This window comes from Salvelinus namaycush, chromosome 35 (genome assembly GCF_016432855.1).
Source record: "Salvelinus namaycush isolate Seneca chromosome 35, SaNama_1.0, whole genome shotgun sequence".
In the NCBI taxonomy this organism is placed as follows: Eukaryota; Metazoa; Chordata; class Actinopteri; order Salmoniformes; family Salmonidae; genus Salvelinus; species Salvelinus namaycush.
This window is the reverse complement of record NC_052341.1, coordinates 16,430,994-16,450,818: the sequence shown is the minus strand read 5'-3', so window position 1 is coordinate 16,450,818 and position 19,825 is coordinate 16,430,994. Positions and strand designations below refer to the sequence as shown.

The window sequence follows — 19,825 nt, the reverse complement described above, 5'->3', positions numbered from 1 at the left end:
AGCTGACAATGTCACAAAAACGATGCGCAAGCTTCAGGGGAAGAGGTCCGTGAGTTGTTGTAATTCTGGATGGCCAGACAGCTACCAAATGACAATAACTTTCATGTGGGTAATTTCAAGTGACTCCTTTCAGCTAGTTTAATCTTGTTCTTGCATCATGTCTTGTTGAGGTGTTATGACTGATTTCTGGTGAATGCTAAAATGCACTAATGTTAGCTAGCTAACCAACGAGAGACAAGTGCTAATTGTGCAAATATTTATGTTTTTAGTAAACTTTGAAGACGAAATACAGTTAACATGTTGTCAACAATGTAAACCAATCACGTCTGCTTCGCCCCATAGTTGCGCACGCTTCGGTTTTGTTGCTAAACAACCAACCCGTTGCATTATCAGTGGTTAGAGTTGGACATTACTCGAGGAACATTTGTTTGTGGAAATGTGTTCCGTGCCTGTTTCCAGTCGGTAACATTATTCTCCTAGTGTGCATCTCTGAAACTAGCTAGCTAGTAGCCGCTGAACATGGCTACAGTTCTCCCACCCAGACCTTGCGATAGCAACCCTGCAACCCCGGGAGCGCAGTCTATAAAGGTAAACTTGGCAAATATATCGTAACAGAATATACAAATTGTTGGCCATACATGCTAATAATGTGTTTAAGACAACATGCTAAGCCGGTGCGCGCTAACGACAACACATCAACCTCCAACTCCTTTGTTGTCATCAAACCTACCGCCGTTTCGCTAGTTAGCAACGTGAGAAATATTTACAAATTACTATTTAATAGTGGTAGGCCAGGTTAGCTACTAGTTTTATTCAGCGTTGTTGAACGCAGGCCACTTGTAATGTAGATAGTTGTTAGTTATGTTACTGTGGGAGGCTCGATGTGTTGTAACTTGTCGTTGTTAGCAAACGACTAACATTACTAGTTAGCTATCCATACCGTTAGCTAACTAACTTGCTTAGCTAGCATAGTGTCTCGCTATCTAGCTAGGTACCTAGCTAGCTGTTTAGTGTACCAGTATATCATTTTTTTTGTTAGCATCGTGTGTGTCATTAGACTTCAGTCCAAGTCCAATGTTCGTTGTCGTTAAAACATATTATTTAACCTTTATTTAACTTGGCAAGTCAGTTAAGAACAAATTATTATTTACAATGACGCCCTACACCGGCCAAACGCGGACGACGCTGGGCCAATTATACGCCGAGATGCAGTGCCTTAGACCGCTGCGCCACTCGGATCTGACTGTGATACCAAAACAAATTTTATTTGTCACATACACATGGTTAGCAGATGTTAATGCGAGTGTAGCGAAATGCTTGTGCTTCTAGTTCCGACAATGCAGTAATAACCAACGAGTAATCTAACCTAACAATTCCACAACTACTACCTTATACACACAAGTGTAAAGGGATAAAGAATATGTACATAAAGATATATGAATGAGTGATGGTACAGAACGGCATAGGCAAGATGCAGTAGATGGTATAGAGTACAGTCTATACATATGAGATGAGTAATGTAGGGTATATAAACATAAAGTGGCATAGTTATACATGTGTTACATAAAGATGGCAAGATGCAGTAGATGATATAGAGTACAGTATATACATATACATATGAGATGAGTAATGTAGGGTATGTAAACATATTATATTAAGTGGCATTGTTTAAAGTGGCTAGTGATACATTTTTACATACATTTCCATCAATTCCCATTATTAAAGTGGCTGGAGTTGAGTCAGTATGTTGGCAGCGGCCACTAAATGTTAGTGGTGGCTGTTTAACAGTCTGATGGCCTTGAGATAGAAGCTGTTTTTCAGTCTCTCGGACCCTGCTTTGATGCACCTGTACTGACCTCGCCTTCTGGATGATAGCGGGGTGAACAGGCAGTGACTCGGGTGGTTGTTGTCCTTGATGATCTTTATAGCCTTCCTGTGACATCGGGTGGTGTAGGTGTCCTGGAGGGCAGGTAGTTTGCCCCCGGTGATGCATTGTGCAGACCTCACTACCCTTTGGAGAGCCTTACGGTTGTGGGTGGAGCAGTTGCCGTACCAGGCGGTGATACAGCCCGACAGGATGCTCTCGATTGTGCATCTGTAGAAGTTTGTGAGTGCTTTTGGTGACAAGCCGAATTTCTTCAGCCTCCTGAGGTTGAAGAGGCGCTGCTGCGCCTTCTTCACAACGCTGTCTGTGTGGGTGGACCAATTCAGTTTGTCCGTGATGTGTACACCGAGGAACTTAAAACTTACTACCCTCTCCACTACTGTCCCGTCGATGTGGATTGGGGGGTGCTCCCTCTGCTGTTTCCTGAAGTCCACAATCATCTCCTTTGTTTTGTTGACATTGAGTGTGAGGTTATTTTCCTGACACCACACTCCGAGGGCCTTCACCTCCTCCCTGTAGGCCTGTAGGGTGGAGGTGATATGGTCCTTGACTAGTCTCTCAAAGCACTTCATGATGACGGAAGTGAGTGCTACGGGCCGATAGTCATTTAGTTCAGTTACCTTAGCTTTCTTGGGAACAGGAACAATGGTGGCCCTCTTGAAGCATGTGGGAACAGCAAACTGGGATAAGGATTGACAATTATTGGTATAACGTTACTATCTGAAACAAAGCACTGCAAAAAATTCTTATCCAGAATGTTGAATACAATTGCATTTGACCTTACTCGACCAGTTGTCTGTGCGGTTGGTCCTTCAGATGGTCGAAATTGGAGACAAAATATTCATAGGAGGGCCTCCCGAGTGGCGCAGTAGTCTAACTACAGCCCTGGGTTCGATCCCAGGCTGTGTCAAAGCCGGCCGTAACTGGTAGACCAATGAGGCGGTGCACAATTATCCCAGCGTCGTCTGGGTTAGGGGAGGGTTTGGCCGGTGGGGATTTCCGTGTCCCATCGAGCTCTAGCGACTCCTTGTGGCGGGCCTGGCGCCTGCAAGATGACCTCAGTCTCCAGTTGAATGTTTTTTCTTCCGACACATTGGTGTGGATGGCTTCCAGGTTAAGCGAGCAGCGTGTCAAGAAGCAGTGCGGCTTGGCAGGGTCGTGTTTCGGAGGACGCATGACTCTCGACCTTCGCCTCTCCCTAGTCCGTAGGGGAGTTGCAGCGATGGGACAAGACTGACTACCAATTGGCTGTCACGAATATTGGGGAGAAAAAGGGGTAGAAGTAATAAAACAAAATATATATATATATATATATATATATATATAATATCCACAGGAAAGTATTATTTTGCTGACTTTTTAGAGCGCTGGTACTGCCATTAAAGTTTATCACCTGGCACATGTGCAAAACCATGTAAACACCTGCAAGACTTGCAAGACAGGTATGACTTCCGTCTTGTGCACTTTCTCTGGGTCATGACCAAACAAATTCTTGATTGCCACACAGAGACCTGCGTTTTGAAGTCGGTTGAATAATTATTTCCTGTCGTTATTTTGTTCTAAATTTCAACCAGTTGAAGGACCAACCCCAAGGACAATGGTCAGAGTAAGTTCCATTTTTATTCAACATTCGTGACATACAAGGGACGTTCTATGTAAACGTGCGTGACTATGCTGCACAGGCAATGGAGGGCATCATCACAATTGGGACTAGGCCTACCTCAAGGCTAGCCACAGGAGGTTGGTTGCACCTTAATTGGGGAGGACGGGCTCGTGGAAATGGCTAGAGTGGAATGGTATCAAAACACCTAACGCATGTTGGTGCCATTCCATTTGCTATATTCCAGCCATTATTATGAGCCGACCTCCCCTCAGCAGCCTCCACAGGCTAACCCAATAATGGACTACTTGAGCCTAATGTTACTCCTTATAGTCCAAGGACCTTATGTGCTCTGCTTCGAGGCGATTGGGCTTTGTCAACAAAAATTGATAAATACCATCTAAACGTGAATGTATTCTCAATTGCGGTACAGTTCTAAAAACATAAAGCCCTTTACTTTCATATCACATCAAAATAATTTCACAAATGCTAAATATCCACTTACTGTTAACTAGTTTTAACACAGTTGCAGCCGACAGTATTTTTTAGTGACAACAGGTTTGTGGAATTAGTCTTCCGATTACACAAACAGATGTTCAGAGACGCAGATGGCTAATTAGAACATGTAGTGGTATCAGTCTTCGGTCTGTGGCTGCGGTCCAAAAATGTGAAAGACACACCCTCGCCCACTTACCCTTGCCTTATGCCTTTGGGGGATCCCCTTCACCATCTTGGAGGGAGGTCCAAATGATTAGCCAAGCAAGGGAAGTTTGCAACGTAAGCCCCTCAGTCCTCAAATTTTTAGTTTGCTTTGCGAGTGTACGATTATGTTCACTTCGGGCCTGAACTCCCCATAATTACATTTGTGACGATTGTACATCCACTAAGAAAAGTCCCCGAAAACGTAAAAACAACATCAATGGAGAAGTCACCATACAACTGTAAGTAAAAACTAATGCAAATAAGTTCAAAATTGTGCTACTAATGCACACGGTGGCACAAACGTCTCACATGTTTTTTTTTTGGTTATCTTTTGGAAATTATAGAAATAAAATATTTTCCTTCTTCAGAAGTTCAAGCTAGGCAGGCTAACGTTAGTTAGCTAATTAATATGCTAGCTATCATACAGTAGGCGTATATTAACAATTATATAAGTAGACATGCACTTATTATTGACTGTAGTGCATATAAAGCACCAATATGCTACCGGTGGTTGAAAACTCAATCATCGCGGCATGAACGAGACACATTTCCGGCCAAGGGTGGTCCATTTAAAAATAATTCCTTCCTCCCTTGCCCTGCAAGTGTATACTCGTCAGACGTCATGATACGTCATCAGAAGTGTCCACTTAAGGCGGGAGGCCAAGATGGCGGCTTGAACAGAGGCTTTTTTTACCGAGCTCCGCAACAAACTTTCAGAAAGATTGTGGGGGGAAAAAGTTGAATTTGTTCAAGATATAAGAACTTTCCTGGGACTGGAATAATAATTGGATAATTTATTTCGGCATGTCCATGTGAAGTTGTGACAAAAAAAGAAAGGAAGAAGATAGCCGTTCTATTGCTAATCAACAAGAGAGGAACGTGCTTATAGACAACTGCCATAACTACGCTTGCCCTATGGATAATCTCATGCTTTCGAATGCCGTTGAAGATGACGAATTCCCCTCTTCACCGGTTACTCTGCGCAAACCTCCACCCTCCAAAAAACAACAACATGAACTCTGACATCGTGGCTACCCTCTCCTTACTTATCAACTCCAGGTCTGATGCCATTGAGAAAATGGTAGGCGCGAACACCATGGTTATCCAAGGCTTGAAAAAGACTGGAGTTTGCATGATGTGAAAATTAGTGGGAAAGAATAACAATGTCTACCATAGACGTCTCACTGATCTGGAACAATACACAAGAAGATGGAACCTGAGACTTTATGGCGTGCCAAAGGTGGAGAATGAGGAGGTGCGACGAGAGGCTATCTGCCAATAAGTTATGCCTGCAGAGAAGAACAAAGTTGGTGATACCATCGACGTTGTGCATCGCCTCGGCAAGAAGCAACAGCAAAACGATTCAAGACCAAGTGGTATAATTATCCTCTTCACTGCCAGATTCTACAGGAATGCTGTCTGGAAAGAAGCTAGGAAGAACGCCTTCCTTCAGAGCCACGGTCTTCGCTGAGCATCTCAGCCCGGAGGACATAGAAAGAAGGAACAAGTTGTGGCCAACGATCAAGAAAGCACGAAATGAGGGAAAGGCTGCTTACTTCGTCGGAAGACGAGGCTTCATCAACGGTTCGGAATTCCATATTCCTCCGTAGAATCTCACCAGAAGGACAGATTGATAGTTTCAGCCATGGTATTCCCATTTCCCTTGTACTGAGTAATGTTACCTAGCAAGCATCAGGTGACTATTTTTCAGAATACTCAGGTACCTCAATTTTATTATTTTGTTCTGTGTGACCAGACCAGAAGGTCTATTTTGTTTACAAACTTATGAAGAAGACTGAAAGTTGTATTTATTTTTTATGCATACAGTAACTGATATTGTTTTAAAGGGGCATACAGGTCTGCTCTGACTTTACACGGTTATTGTTCTATTTAGTTATTAATACTTATTTCCAAGTGAAAAAGGTCTTCGGAACATGTATATGTAAAACATTTTTTATTATCAGTTTTCATATGCACTTAAAATAGTCGGTACCCATTTATTTAAATTATTTTCTATTTTATTTCTCAGAATAGTTCCTGATTACACTAAAGAGGGTTTACTGTACTCTCTCTTACTACAGAGAAACCTTGGTTTGGTCTTGAACATCATTTTCTGTTGAGTTGAATTTCAAAAGCAGGATAACAACTAGCTCAGAGTTTATGGTATAAGATATTTTCACTTTAAGTTGACTTAAATGGTGCAGATCTCGGTTCCTTATCGCTTACCTTCACTGCTCCTATGTTTTTGACTCATCCTACAGTTTACTTTTATATAGTCTTTGTTGTTTTGTCTTTGTCTATAGTTTCTCTTAATGCTAGGGGGTTACGAAACAATGTGAAGCACAAGGCCTTATTTTTATTTGCTAAACAATTTCGAACAGATTTTTGCTTTTTTGAAGAGTCTCACTCAATTTCTGCCGATGCCAACTTCTGGAGGTCACAGTGGGGCAACGGTATTTGGCTTTCCCATGGATCTGAACGCTCCGCTGGTGTCACTACAACGAAAAATACCTTTGGTGGTAATATTCTACACTCGTAATGTGACCCCTTTGGTCACTTTATTTGTCTTATGATCAGTTACAATGACATTACGCTCATTACTGTAAACTTATATGGGTACAACCCCAAACATGAGACTGATTAGTTGCTTGAATCTATAGAGAAATATATACTTCATTGGTTATCTAAATTTCCCAATTCGTTATTATTGATAGGAGGGTACTTAACATTTACTATAGATAATTCAACTGATAGATGGCCCCCAGGTAGGACAATCGGTCAGAATTTGGGTTTAATACTTTATGGAAAAGATTGATCTTACTGATATATGGAGATCGAGGTTTCCGGCCGACAGATCGTTCACTTGGAGTAACAAAACAGGTTCCAGACAGTCCAGAATAGATTTTTGGCTTATATCCAAATGTATTGATAGTGAGTGTGTTACTACAAATATTTGTACTACTCACAGACCATAGTGCCATTTACACTGATTTCAAAATATTTACCCCTGATACTGACCTTGGTAGAGCATCCTACTGGAAGCTAAATAGCTTGTTATTAAATAATGATATTTTGAGGTAAAAGATGTGCTCTCACACTTTTGGGAAAGGGTTTGTGAAGAAAAATCTTATTGCAAGAACTGGGAGCTCTTTAAATTTGAATTTTCCAAATACCTTAGAAAATATGGTAGTAATCTTGCTAAGACCAGAAGAGCTGAGGAGGAAAAGGTGATCATTAAGATAACTTCCCTTTCTCAGAGGTCCCCAGCCAGCCCCTCGGGGGAGAAGATGGAACTGATTGAGTTACAAAATAAACTGGATAATAAATATATATATATATATATATGAGAGAGAGAGATTAAATGCAGACGGAGCCTTTATTAGATCTAGGAAAAAATGGATTGAGGGAGAACAGAAATCATCTTATTTCTTTAGACGTGAGAAATTTCACTCTACAAATAACATTATCAATAAGTTAAACATTGATGGTGTTATTACAGATGACCCAAAATTAATCGCTAAATACTGTAGCAATTTTTACAGGAAATTGTATAGCTCTACGTACTGTCAGGAATCCACAGATGTTTTTTGACTCACTGAATAATGTTCACTATCAGTGATACAGAATCTAAACAGTGTGATGAACCCATCAAAGTTGAAGAGATTAGAGTTTATCAAACATCTAAGAACAATAAATCACCAGGTGTTGATGGAATTACTTCAGAATTTTACATATTATTTTCTAAACAATGTTCTCCCTCCTACAATGAGTCAGGGGTTAATAACACTGACACCTAAGCCTAAAAAAGAAGTGCTGCTCATCGATAACTGGTGTCCAATTTGTCTTCTTAATAATGACTATAAGATATTAGCCTTACTACGTGCAAAAATAATTAAAGAAGTCCTGGATGCAATCATTGATTAGACACAGTGGCTTTATGAGGAATATACATATTTCTAACAATATCAAGTATTAGACATACTTGACTACTCAGACCTAAAAGCCGAGGATAGCTTCATATTATTTTAAGATTTTTATAAAGCATTTGACACAGTAGAGCATCAGTTCCTCTTCCACTCCCTTGAGAAATTTGGCTTTGGGGATTTTTTCTGTAATATTATTAAGACTCTATACAAATGGTAACAGCACTATCAAATTGAAATATGGCACATTACCTAGATTTGAGTTAAAGAGAGGAATTAGGCAAGGCTGTCCAATCTCTCCGTATCTGTTTTTATTAATCACCCAACTTCTTACACATTCTTTAAATAATAGTCCTGTACAAGGTATTTCCATAGCTGGTAAATAAATTATTATAATCCAGCTGGCTGATGATACTACACTTTTTCTGAAAGACGCTAACCAAATTCCCATATCGATCAATGTGAGTCGAACTCGAATAAATGTGGACTCATGGCCGTCAAAGATTGTGTGACACCTTAATATTATGGTATTCCAGTGAAAGAAGAACTTACGTATTTAGGCATAACCATTACTACGGATCAGAAGTCTAGAGCCTTACTAAATTTTAACTCTCATAAAAAAAACTAAGAAGAAGCTAAATCAATGGCTACGGAGGGACTTATCTTTAAAAGGAAGAGTCCTAATAACCAAGGCTGAATGTATCTCTACAGATATCTTTATATCTTGACGGTAAAATAAGCAAGGAGATAGATCAGATGCTTTTCAACTTTCTGTGGAGAAACTGTACCCATTACACTAGGAAAACTGTTGTAATGAACACGTATGAGTATGGTGGGCTGAGTTTTCTGGACTTTACTACCTTAAATTATACTTTTAAGATCAATTGGATAAAACTATTCCTAAGAAGACCCACTTCTATGTAGAATTTTATTCCTCATCATGTCTTCTCTACTTTTGATGGCCTTAACTTCATGTTGGTTTGCAATTATATTATTGACAAAGTTCCAGTGAAACTTTCTGCTTTTCATCGGCAGGTTTTCTTGTCATGGACTTAAATTATGCGTATAAATTATTCTCCACACAGATATTATATATGGAATAATCGGGATATATTGTATAAAAATACTTCTTTGTTTTTAGAATTTTGGTTCAGAAATAATATTCTATTGGTGAGCCAACTTGTAAATGCGGAGGGTTTTTTACTTAGTTATGAGGAATTCTTATCACTTTACACCAAAAGATTTTGCAATTCTCTCAGGTGTTGCTTTATTATTCAGGAACGTGTCAAGACCTGACCCTCAGAGCCTACCTTCCATTAACTCTGTTCTCATCAGTAGGAAAGATTTGTTTCTCTTTTGGTCCATTAAACAACAGAGCGATACGAACCTTGTTTCAGCAGGATGTTGTATCTATACCTTATGTCATGCCTTATTGGAATTGTTTGATTGATAATATCTGTTGGGGAAAAGTTTGGATGTTGCCACACATACAGTTGAAGTTGGAAGTTTACATACACTTAGGTTGGAGTCATTAAAACTCGTTTTTCAACCACTCCACAAATTTCTTGTTAACAAACTATAGTTTTGGCAAGTCAGTTAGGACATCTACTTTGTGCATGACACAAGCAATTTTTCCAACAATTGTTTACAGACAGATTATTTAACTTAATCACAATTCCAGTGGGTCAGAAGTTTACATACTTAGTTGACTGTGCCTTTAAACAGCTTGGAAAATTCCAGAAAATTATGCAATGGCTTTAGAAGCTTCTGATAGGCTAATTGACATAATTTGAGTCAATTGGAGGTGTACCTGTGGATGTATTTCAAGCCCTACCTTCAAACTCAGTGTCTCTTTGCTTGACATCATGGGAAAATCAAAAGAAAGATTCAGTAGTTTTGGAACGGAGGAGTCTGATTTAGTTACCAAGACTGAACACACGGGTGTAATCATTAGTTGAAACAGTTGCAAAACAATTTGCAACTAAAAGGAGAGTTTCTATTGGAGAAATGCAGTTAGGTCTCTCCCTCGCCGTTTCATTCAGTTTGCTTTCGTTTAAGAAACATTTTGCAACCGAATCTGTGTAATGAATATGCCCCAGGCGAGGGAGAGCGAGGAGTGGGCAAGCAGAAAAAAATTGTGTGCATATGTCTTGGTAATCTATCTTGCATGCCTCGCAAATTCACCAAAGTAGCCTAAAGTTCTATTTAAATTACAGAACTTTCCCCAGCCTTTATAGCCTATTGTCTAGTTAGGCTATAACACAGAAAATATTGTTTTGTGGTAACTGCACTGCCATAAAAAGGGTTTGGGATTGTTCTTTAATGTTAAGGATTACAATTTTGTTTAAATGTTTTGACATTTTAACGTTCACACTCTTAGTGTGTAGTAATTTAACCGTTTAAAAAAAAATATATATATTTCTTGCTGATAAGAAAGATCTGTTCCTTCTGTTTACAAAACTGTACCGCGGAATATACGTGTTAACGTTTAGAACAAGCGTCAGGGCTCTTGGCACGAACATACTATCGTCAATAGATGCTAAAGGTACAGTGCCTTCAGAAGGTATTCATACCCCTTGACTTATTCCACATTTTGTTGTTACAGCCTGAATTCAAAATTGATTAAATATATGCTTTTTCTCTCACCCATCTACACAGAATACCCCATAATGACAGAGAAAACATGTTTTGAGCTTTTTTTCCTTGAAATTGCTTGAAAATATGACGAGTGGTGCTCAGTAATGTTGTGTTGGATTTGCCCCAAACAACACTTTGTATTCAGGACATGAAGTTCATTTGTTTGCCACATTTTTTGCAGTTTTACTTTAGTGCCTTATTGCAAGCACGATTCATGTCCTTCCTTCTTTTCACTCTGTCATTTAGGTTAGTATTGTGGAGAAACTACAATGTTGTTGATCCATCCTCAGTTTTCTCCTATCACAGCCATTAAACTCTGTAACTGTTTTAAAGTCACCATTGGCCTCATGGTGAAATCCCTGAGCGGTTTCCTTTCCCTCCGGCAACTGAGTTAGGACGCCTGTATCTTTTTAGTGACTAGGTGTATTGATTCACCATCCAAAGTTTAATTAATAACTTCACCATGCTCAAAGGGATATTCAATGTCTGCTTTTTAAAAATGTACCCATCTACCAATAGGTGCCCTTCTTTGCGAGGCATTGGAAATCCTCCCTGGTCTTTGTGGTTGAATCTGTTTGAAATTCACTGCTCGACTGAGGGACCTTTAGAGATAATTGTATGTGTGGGGTACAGAGATGAGGTAGTCATTTAAAAAAATCATGGTAAACACTATTGCACACGGTGAGTCCATGCAACATATGTGACTTGTTAAGCACATTTTTACTCCTGAACTTAGTAAGGCTTGCCATAACAAAGGTGTTGAATACTTATTGATCAAGACATTTCAGCTTTTCATTTTTAATGAATTTGTACACATTTCTAAAAACATAATCCACTTTGATATTATGGGGTATTGTGTGTAGGCCAATAACACATTTACATTTAATCAATTTTAAATTCAGGCTGTAACACAACATGATGTGGAAAAATTCAAGGGGTATGAATACTTTCTGAAGGCCCTATAGCTGGCATCTATGAATGCGCTACCTCTAGGCTTGCTTTTTACATGTCATTTTTTAAAACATTTTAGTCATTTAGCAGACGCTCTTATCCAGAGCGACTTACAGTAGGTTGTGAGGCCAATTGGACGTACTGCCAATTTTTCTAAAACAATGTTTGAGGTGGCTTATAAGAAGAGAAATTAACATAGAATTCTCTGGCAATAGCTCTGGTGGACATTCCTGCAGTCAGCATGCCAATTGCACACTCCCTCAACTTAAGACACTCTATGTGACATTGTGTTGTGTCACAACTGCACATTTTAGAGTGGATTATCTTGGAAAATAAGAAATGTTTGAGAGAAATAACATTTGAGAGAAATAAGCTTTTTCTGCATATGAAGCATTTCTGCGATCTTTTATTTCAGCTCATGGAACATGGGACCAACACTACATGTTTCCTTTACATTTTTGTTCAGTGGCCAACAAACTTTCATTCTGGAGAGAACTTTTAACTTTAACAAGTAATAGTTCAGGTGTTTTGTGTATCCTAACTGTGTATCCTAACTGTATTTTTAGGATGACATTGAGGAAGTTTCCAATGATGGCAGTCAAGCTCCAAAAAGGCGGCGCATGGGTTCAGGCGACAGTTCCAGAAGTTGCGACACCTCCAGTCAGGAACTTGGGTATGTGGTAAGGTCGTATCTGAAGGCGTAGATAGACATATTTGCATCACTACTTCCTAATAGACCACACCCAATCCCCGTTAACAGTTAGGCTGATCTTTTTTTCCCACTAATTGTTTTTTTGATCAATCACATCAGATCTTTTTACACCAATCTTGTTCAGAGCTGATCTGATTGGTCAAAGACCAATTAGTGAAAGAAATATCAGAATTGGACCGGTCTAATCGCAGCCTCTGTGTCTATTAACATAGGCTTAAGACTTTACCCTGCTCTTAACCTTTCAGTCATACGTGTGTTTCCCCAGGCCCACATACTTCTCAGCAGAAAATCTGACTGAGTACAGGTGGCCCTCAGATGGCAGTGGGGAGTACTATATGTTGCAAGAACAAGTCAGTGAATATCTGGGAGTGACTTCATTCAAGCGAAAATATCCAGGTGACGTGGCTGACATTTGATAGTCATGCGTGTATACATTAATACACCCACAAGGCTGGTGTTACAAGCGCATGTTCAACCAACTGAGCTACAAAGGACCATCAATGGAAATAAGCCTTCAGGCTTTGTTTATATTGTCATTTTTTTATGTATGTAATGTTGTTTGTGCCTACTATTTTTAATTATCCAATATATTCTTATTTTAGATTTGGAAAGGAGAGACCTCTCCCACAAGGAGAAGCTATATCTGAGGGAGCAAAATGTCATCACCGAGACACAGTGCACCTTGGGTAAGAACTTAGAAACATGTAATTGTTGCATAACCAGGAAGAGCTTGGAGTGTGACAGACCAATCAGGGCCAAAGCCATCCCAATAGTTGTTTTGGGGAATTAGACTACTCCTTACCTTGAAACGGTATACATGAAGTAATTGTGAATCTCTTTTTCCAGGTTTGACTGCTTTACGAAGTGATGAAGTTATTGATTTAATGATCAAGGAGTACCCGGGCAAACATGCTGAGTATTCTGTCATTCTCCAAGAGAGGGAGCGCCAGAGGATAGCAAAAGAGTACTCTGTAAGTACTCTGAGTTCAGAGAGTATTACTAATGTTAGTATGCTCCGCAACATTGACACATTTTTTATAGCTTTGGTGTAGATGAAAAAAGGGAGTGTGAATATATGTTACAACAGCCTTTGATTTAAATTCCCAGATTATATTTTCACTCACAGTTCATTAACGGTTGACATGGTTATTCTATATGTTGTATGGTAACATTGAATTTTTATATCCTAGAAAATGCAGCAACAAAACCCTCAGAAGGTTGAAGCCAGTAAAGTGCCAGAGTACATAAAGAAAGCTGCCAAGAAAGCTGCAGAGTTCAACAGTAACTTTAACAGGGAAAGGATGGAAGAGAGAAGGGCATATTTTGACCTTCAGACACATGTACGTTAATACCTTGAATAAACACATAGGCTTAGTAGTCATACATATTTTGTATGTGTTCATAAGAACTCCCACTTGTTCATGTTTGAGTAGATACAGTATATCGGTACATTGGTAAACTGTAAGACTTATTTGTGTGAATTTGAACATGTAATTGTAGTGTTTCAAATGCAACTTTCGAACAGATTATCCAAGTACCCCAAGGGAGGTATAAAGTTCTTCCTCCAGAGAGAACCAAGACTGGACCCTATCCAGTGGCCCTCATCCCTGGGCAGTTCCAAGACTATTACAAAAGGTATGGGTCACTAACCAAAAAACTAGTCTTCATGAATGAGGTCCTGACCTCTAAAGATATTTGAATAGCTGATAAATTGATGTTCCTGTGTTTGATACAGGTACTCTCCCAACGAGCTGCGCTACTTGCCCCTGAACACAGCCCTGTTCGAGCCCCCCCTTGACCCGGAGCTGCCTGCCCTGGACAGCGATGGAGACTCGGATGATGCAGATGAAAACAAGGGAGAAGAGGGCAAGAAAAATTCAGTAAGGAACTGGATTCTGGAACTATTTTTACACGCTTCTCTTGATTTCAGAGCTTGAGATGCAATGACATGTTGTATTGTATTTCCAGTAAATGCCTAGAGATGCTTTGTAGGTTGACTATGTAAACTTCTTGGCAGCTTGCTTGAATAGTAAGAACTGAATTGTGTTTACAGGACAGCTCATCTGGAAACACCTCAGATGGGGACAGTCAGGACAGTGGAGTGCAGTCAAAGGGCAAGGCCAAGGACAGGACTGCCACCCCGGCTAAAGATGCCACCCCACGCCTCAACCAACACAAATCTGTCCCTGGGTACAAGGTAGAAGAAAAAAGCCCCTGACTTTCTCCAACAGCACTTATTTTCCCTTTCCCCTACTCCGCCACCTCTTCCAGCTTCTTCAGCACTTTCAGTAGAGAGACCCTCCTTTGTCCCCACCCCGATTTCTGGCCCTGTCACTCCTAACACACACACTCCACCAGGTGGCAATAGTTCTCTCTTGGGGCAACACTCTGCCTTCCCTCTTCCACTTGGTCCAGTTTGGTTGTGAACCGACCATATGGTTAAAGAGACGTTCCGGATCTTTGACGACTACTTAAGTATTTTTTTTAAACCTCCCGCTTTGGGCTGGATGTGGCAATGTGTAGTTCATACATGCATAGTCTATGAGTAGAATTATTGTCTTACCTCAATTAGCCACAAAATCCCTAGTTTGAAAAGAACTTTTCTGGAAGCTGTGTTTTGAGCAATGCAAGCTTGGCCCACGTGGGCAAGCCCCATTGCAATTAGAGTTCCAGCCAATCTGCTTCAGCCCTTTGCCATTTGAGTGACAGCTAGCAAGATGCACATTGACGAGTTGCTCAGTGAGAGAAGAAGAAGGCTGGCCCAGGCCTGCCCAGCGTTATCCAATGAGGTTGCAGGGCGGGCCCAACGACTCAGTGACACAGCGAGCAATGACGTACTGCATGGAAGCAATTTTAGGGACCCGTTCTGGCTCTTCAGCGTTACTTTCAGAACTACTGGCTATAAAGTATGCAAATCTTCCGGAAAGTCTCTTTAAAACAGTGATGGTTCTATACGAAATGTATGGTAATACACTGATGGTTCCGTATCAGAATTTATGAGCAATAACATTTTGGAGTAGTTCTGTCACATCTAGGACTTGTTCTTCACTGCACTTTTGATTGGTCTTAAAGACTTGTACATTTTTACCCTATTTGAATGTCTTAATATACCTCTCTTCTGTGTACTTGGCAACACACTAATTAAGACAAGAGACCAGTTACAGTATATTTGGCTGCTAGATTCATTGTTTTTAAACAACATATTTCTTATGATACATACTTTATAAGATACATACATTTTAGTTAGTAGTAGCATACATTTTATTTAGTAGTAGCACTAAAATTACATTAATACTTGAGTGTTTAAAAGTTTTATAATTCAAATTATGTCTGTGTATATTTAGTATGCTTTTAAACCAGTATTCTTGTGCCGTTATTCTATAACGGTTGTTTGATATAACCTTACAGACTGTTCTTTGTTTATTATGAAACTGGAGAACACAATGTCAGTGTGTCAGACGCCTGTTAATACACATTCTATATGTTGGCTTTTTTACTTTCGGTTGCCTCTGAAAGTTATTGTTGTGTTAAGTTTAAATTATTTGATAAGAGAATGGCATTTCTGGGATCAACATGATCTACCTTCTGACAATTTACTCTCATCTGTTTTACTGCAAGGGAAACATGGCAGAATTTATCAAATTTAGTTTGCCAAAACCGACAGCAAGAGCAGTAAGCACAAATATACATAGCTTGTCATGGCATGACTAGTATTACGTATTACTACACCACAAACACCATATCATACATCAGGATTTGCGCATTGATTGATGTGGAGAGCTCATAACTTTCCACAGGGATGGATTTGTCTGTTATGTTTCCAATCAGCATGTTTCCAAAGGGATTTAGAATTATTTGTTTTGAGTGCACACCACACTTTTAAACCAAACTTTGTTAAACCTTTGTCTACTTACCCTCTCTTTATTGTTAGTATGTAATGCGTCATAGATGTGTTCGGAATTTAACAATAACTTTCCAATATCGGCGCTCATTGAATTAAGACTGAAGCCAATACAGATACAATACTTGCAGAAAAATGTACTCAACCTATTAATGTCGCCATAGAAAACATGGCATTAAAGTAGAGTTCAGGGTCTGTACAAGAAATTATTATTTTCATAATCGTAGTGGTATAAATTGCTTGTGTTGGCACTACACTGCAGGGGTAGCCATCTGAAGCCTAACAGAAAATATGTAACCTTTTCTTTTCTTATGTTTTGTACCAGTCAAATGAAACATTTTCAGGATGGCAACATCAAACGGGTTGACATTTTGAAAATAGGTGATATTTCCATGAACACACAGCCTACTTCATACTCATGGGCTGTATCCTCCCAATTGATTGCACACATTCCCAATATTTGTGCAGACTGCGCACCTAAGTAGGTACAGTTTATGTTGATCCTTCAAAGCTCAATTTGTATATTTTTTACGCTCAGAATTTAATGTGTCTTACATGTTTGATTTGAGTGCAATGGCATAATGGTGTCCCTTTTGATTGTCATACCTTCCTTTGGATACATTTTTGTTCTCCTAGTTTAGCTGGCACTCCTCTTTCTGTGAAGACCTCTTCTATTCAATTAGCTATGTCCTTTATTAACTTAACTGTGTGTCTCTAATCTCCGATTTGCCCTCCCACGTTTCGTTGTTTGTTTCTTAGAAAGGCTTTAACTGCTCTTATCTAATCCAATACTTTTTATGTAGGAAAACGTTTGATGTGTCAGTATTTAGACACAGTTAACCATTGAAATAAAGATTTCAAACAATTAGACTGTACAGAGATGTTTTGATTGTGTTAGCAGCACAGAGACTGAGGTCCTGTAAAGAAATATATATCTGCAGTGAAAGAGGAGTTTTCCTCCTGTCAGAAATGTCTTTGGCTAACTGCCTTTTTATAAATGTGGGTTAACAAGGGGTGGAAACACCTCGGTCTCCTCGGGAGGGACATTCAAGTGTTTAACCTGCTATGAGCGGTGATGGGGGACAGCATGGCACATCCAACTTAATCTTAAATCAACTTGACCTCTTGGTTTTTGCCATTGGCGCTCTTGAGATCCAAGTATCGTAGTCTCCCAGTCCCCACGACTATATATAAGTGATGACTACAAGCAAAGATTTGATGTGGGAGGCTCTCAAAATTAGACAATAGGCTCTTTTTAGTCATTCTTATTTGAGGGGGTGAAATAAGAAGCACCTAACAAGATTGGATCAATTGCGAGTGAAAATACATATGTGTATATATACATCCTATCAGGCCTTTTAGGCTTTTACATATTGTACAGTATAATGCGTGTTGCTCATAAGCCCTTTGTCACATGGTGCACTAAGCCTTGTTGCTAAAAATTATAGCATTGTTCTGCCCTTGCAGCCTAAGGTCATACCCAATGCTATTTGTGGCATTTGCCAGAAGGGTAAGGAGTCCAACAAGAAAGGAAAGCCAGAAGCTCTCATTCACTGCTCACAGTGCAAGAACAGTGGTAAGTGGAACTTCTGTTTTGTTTTTAAATTAAAACTGACAAATCACACTAGCTTTCATTTACAACATAGCATTGTTCACAATGAACATACAGCTTCTAAAATATGAGCAAAATAACTTAGTTCAATTAGCCTAGTCGTGATCACAAGTTGGGATTATGCAGTGTGTTTTGGAGTAGTGCTGTGGTGCGAGCGATGCCCTGTGTGTATGTGTGTGTGTCCCAGGTCACCCATCGTGCCTGGATATGAGTGAGGAGCTGGTGGGCCTGATTAAGACCTACCCGTGGCAGTGTATGGAGTGTAAGACGTGCACGGTGTGTGAGCAGCCCCACCACGAGGAGGAGATGATGTTCTGTGACAAGTGTGACCGGGGCTTCCACACCTTCTGCGTGGGCCTAGACTCCATCCCTCTAGGTGAGCTCTCTCTCTGGGTCTTTTCAAATACTTTAAGGATGCATCATTACTTCTTTCCTTGGTGAAATCTTTGTAATGGAATCGTTGCTTACTCCTATCAATGCGTGTGTTAGATCAGTGATTATTTCATGGAAGGAAGGGACTCTGTCACGCGCTCTCTCACTTTCTCTTATGTAGTCTCATATGTAGTTTTGTGGTGATTTGAATTTAGCTGGTTTTATGTGAAACAGCATTATTAATTTGCTTAGCCAACTGAACTACTTTTCGGCTTGGGGTGAAGACTGCCAATTAAGTTTTTTTTTTTTTGTGCAGTCAAGAAGGGTTGTTTGTTACCTCAATTTGCTATAGTTAGTGTAGCTGCACATTAAACATCAGAAAGTTCATGTTTGGAATGTGGTCAAAGTGCTTTATAAGTGTTGAAATCAAATGTTAGAAATAGCTGTTTTTTGTCAGATGCCTTTTAGTCTGAAGGATCCCACAATGCAGTCTCTTTTTAGCCTTTGGTTTGATGTGGCTCTACTGTAATATGTAACATCATAGTTTTTTCTCCTCAGGTTGCTGGGTTTGTGAGTGTTGCATCAAGGAGTTCTCAACGCCCAAGAAAAAAGGAGGAATAAAAACACCCAAAAAGTCAAAATCTGCACACAAATAGAATGTGATTACGGACAATGATCAACTCAACAAGCTAATACTCAATTTTAAAGATACTTTTTGTACTTTTGATTGTTAAGATTAAGTTTGGTAATCCTGTATATATGGATTTATTTGTCACAATTGGATTTGAAATGTCATTGCCACTGAAGTAAACATTTTTGCCAGTAAAAGCTTTTTTTAATAACCCATGACTGCCCTGATGTTTCATTACAGCACAGATTATGTCTCCAATAAGGGAAAGGGAAAGAGGGATCAATAAGTGCTTATCAAAGTCCTGACGCAAGATTCTTTATTTACAGCCTATTCCTCTCAGGTGACAGTTACAATAGAATGCTAAATCAACCACAACATGTTATGTGAAGTTTCTAAGGCCATAGTCAATAGAACCAGACATACAGCAGGCACCACAATAGCTCCTCATGCATATTTGACAAGGACTGGCTTTAAAGCGACCAATTAGTCACCTGGAGAGCATGGCCCTGTGTAGCATCTGTCCAGGTGAGAGTCAAAGGGGATCAGCTTGCCTCTTACTGTCCCTTTGGGCCCAGGTGATGCTGTGAAGTCATATAGCAGCTGCCACGTGGCGACCAGGTAGACTACACTAAGTGACAGACGCATGCATGTCCCTGTCATCTGATAGGTGTGGAGTACAATGGGCAGTTGGGTACAGCAGCGAGCCACACTGTAACAATACGCGTGTGAACGCTTGCCGCTTGGCATTAAAAGGCCAGTGTTCCACTCAACAGCCGGTGTTTATTTTGTGGAGCCCAGTCAGTAAACATAACAGCGCTCAACAACTGAAGCCTGGCTTGGTCTGTTGAACAATGAGAATTGTGTAAATTTCCCTCTTATTTGCAATGTATATCAGCCAT

At 39.8% G+C, this 19,825-nt stretch overlaps 1 protein-coding gene across 1 annotated transcript; it reads left to right on the top strand.

Annotated features, from left to right (window-relative positions):
* Positions 1-451: 451 nt before the first annotated feature.
* Positions 452-19,141, top strand: phf10 (PHD finger protein 10). Its single transcript, XM_038974913.1, has 12 exons — positions 452-588; positions 12,265-12,371; positions 12,676-12,806; positions 13,013-13,096; positions 13,257-13,381; positions 13,601-13,750; positions 13,936-14,045; positions 14,146-14,290; positions 14,464-14,607; positions 17,779-17,887; positions 18,111-18,299; positions 18,854-19,141. Exons 1-12 carry the CDS (start codon positions 520-522, stop codon positions 18,949-18,951), a joined length of 1,461 nt encoding a protein of 486 aa, XP_038830841.1. The 5' UTR covers positions 452-519; the 3' UTR covers positions 18,952-19,141.
* The last annotated feature ends 684 nt before the right edge of the window (positions 19,142-19,825 follow it).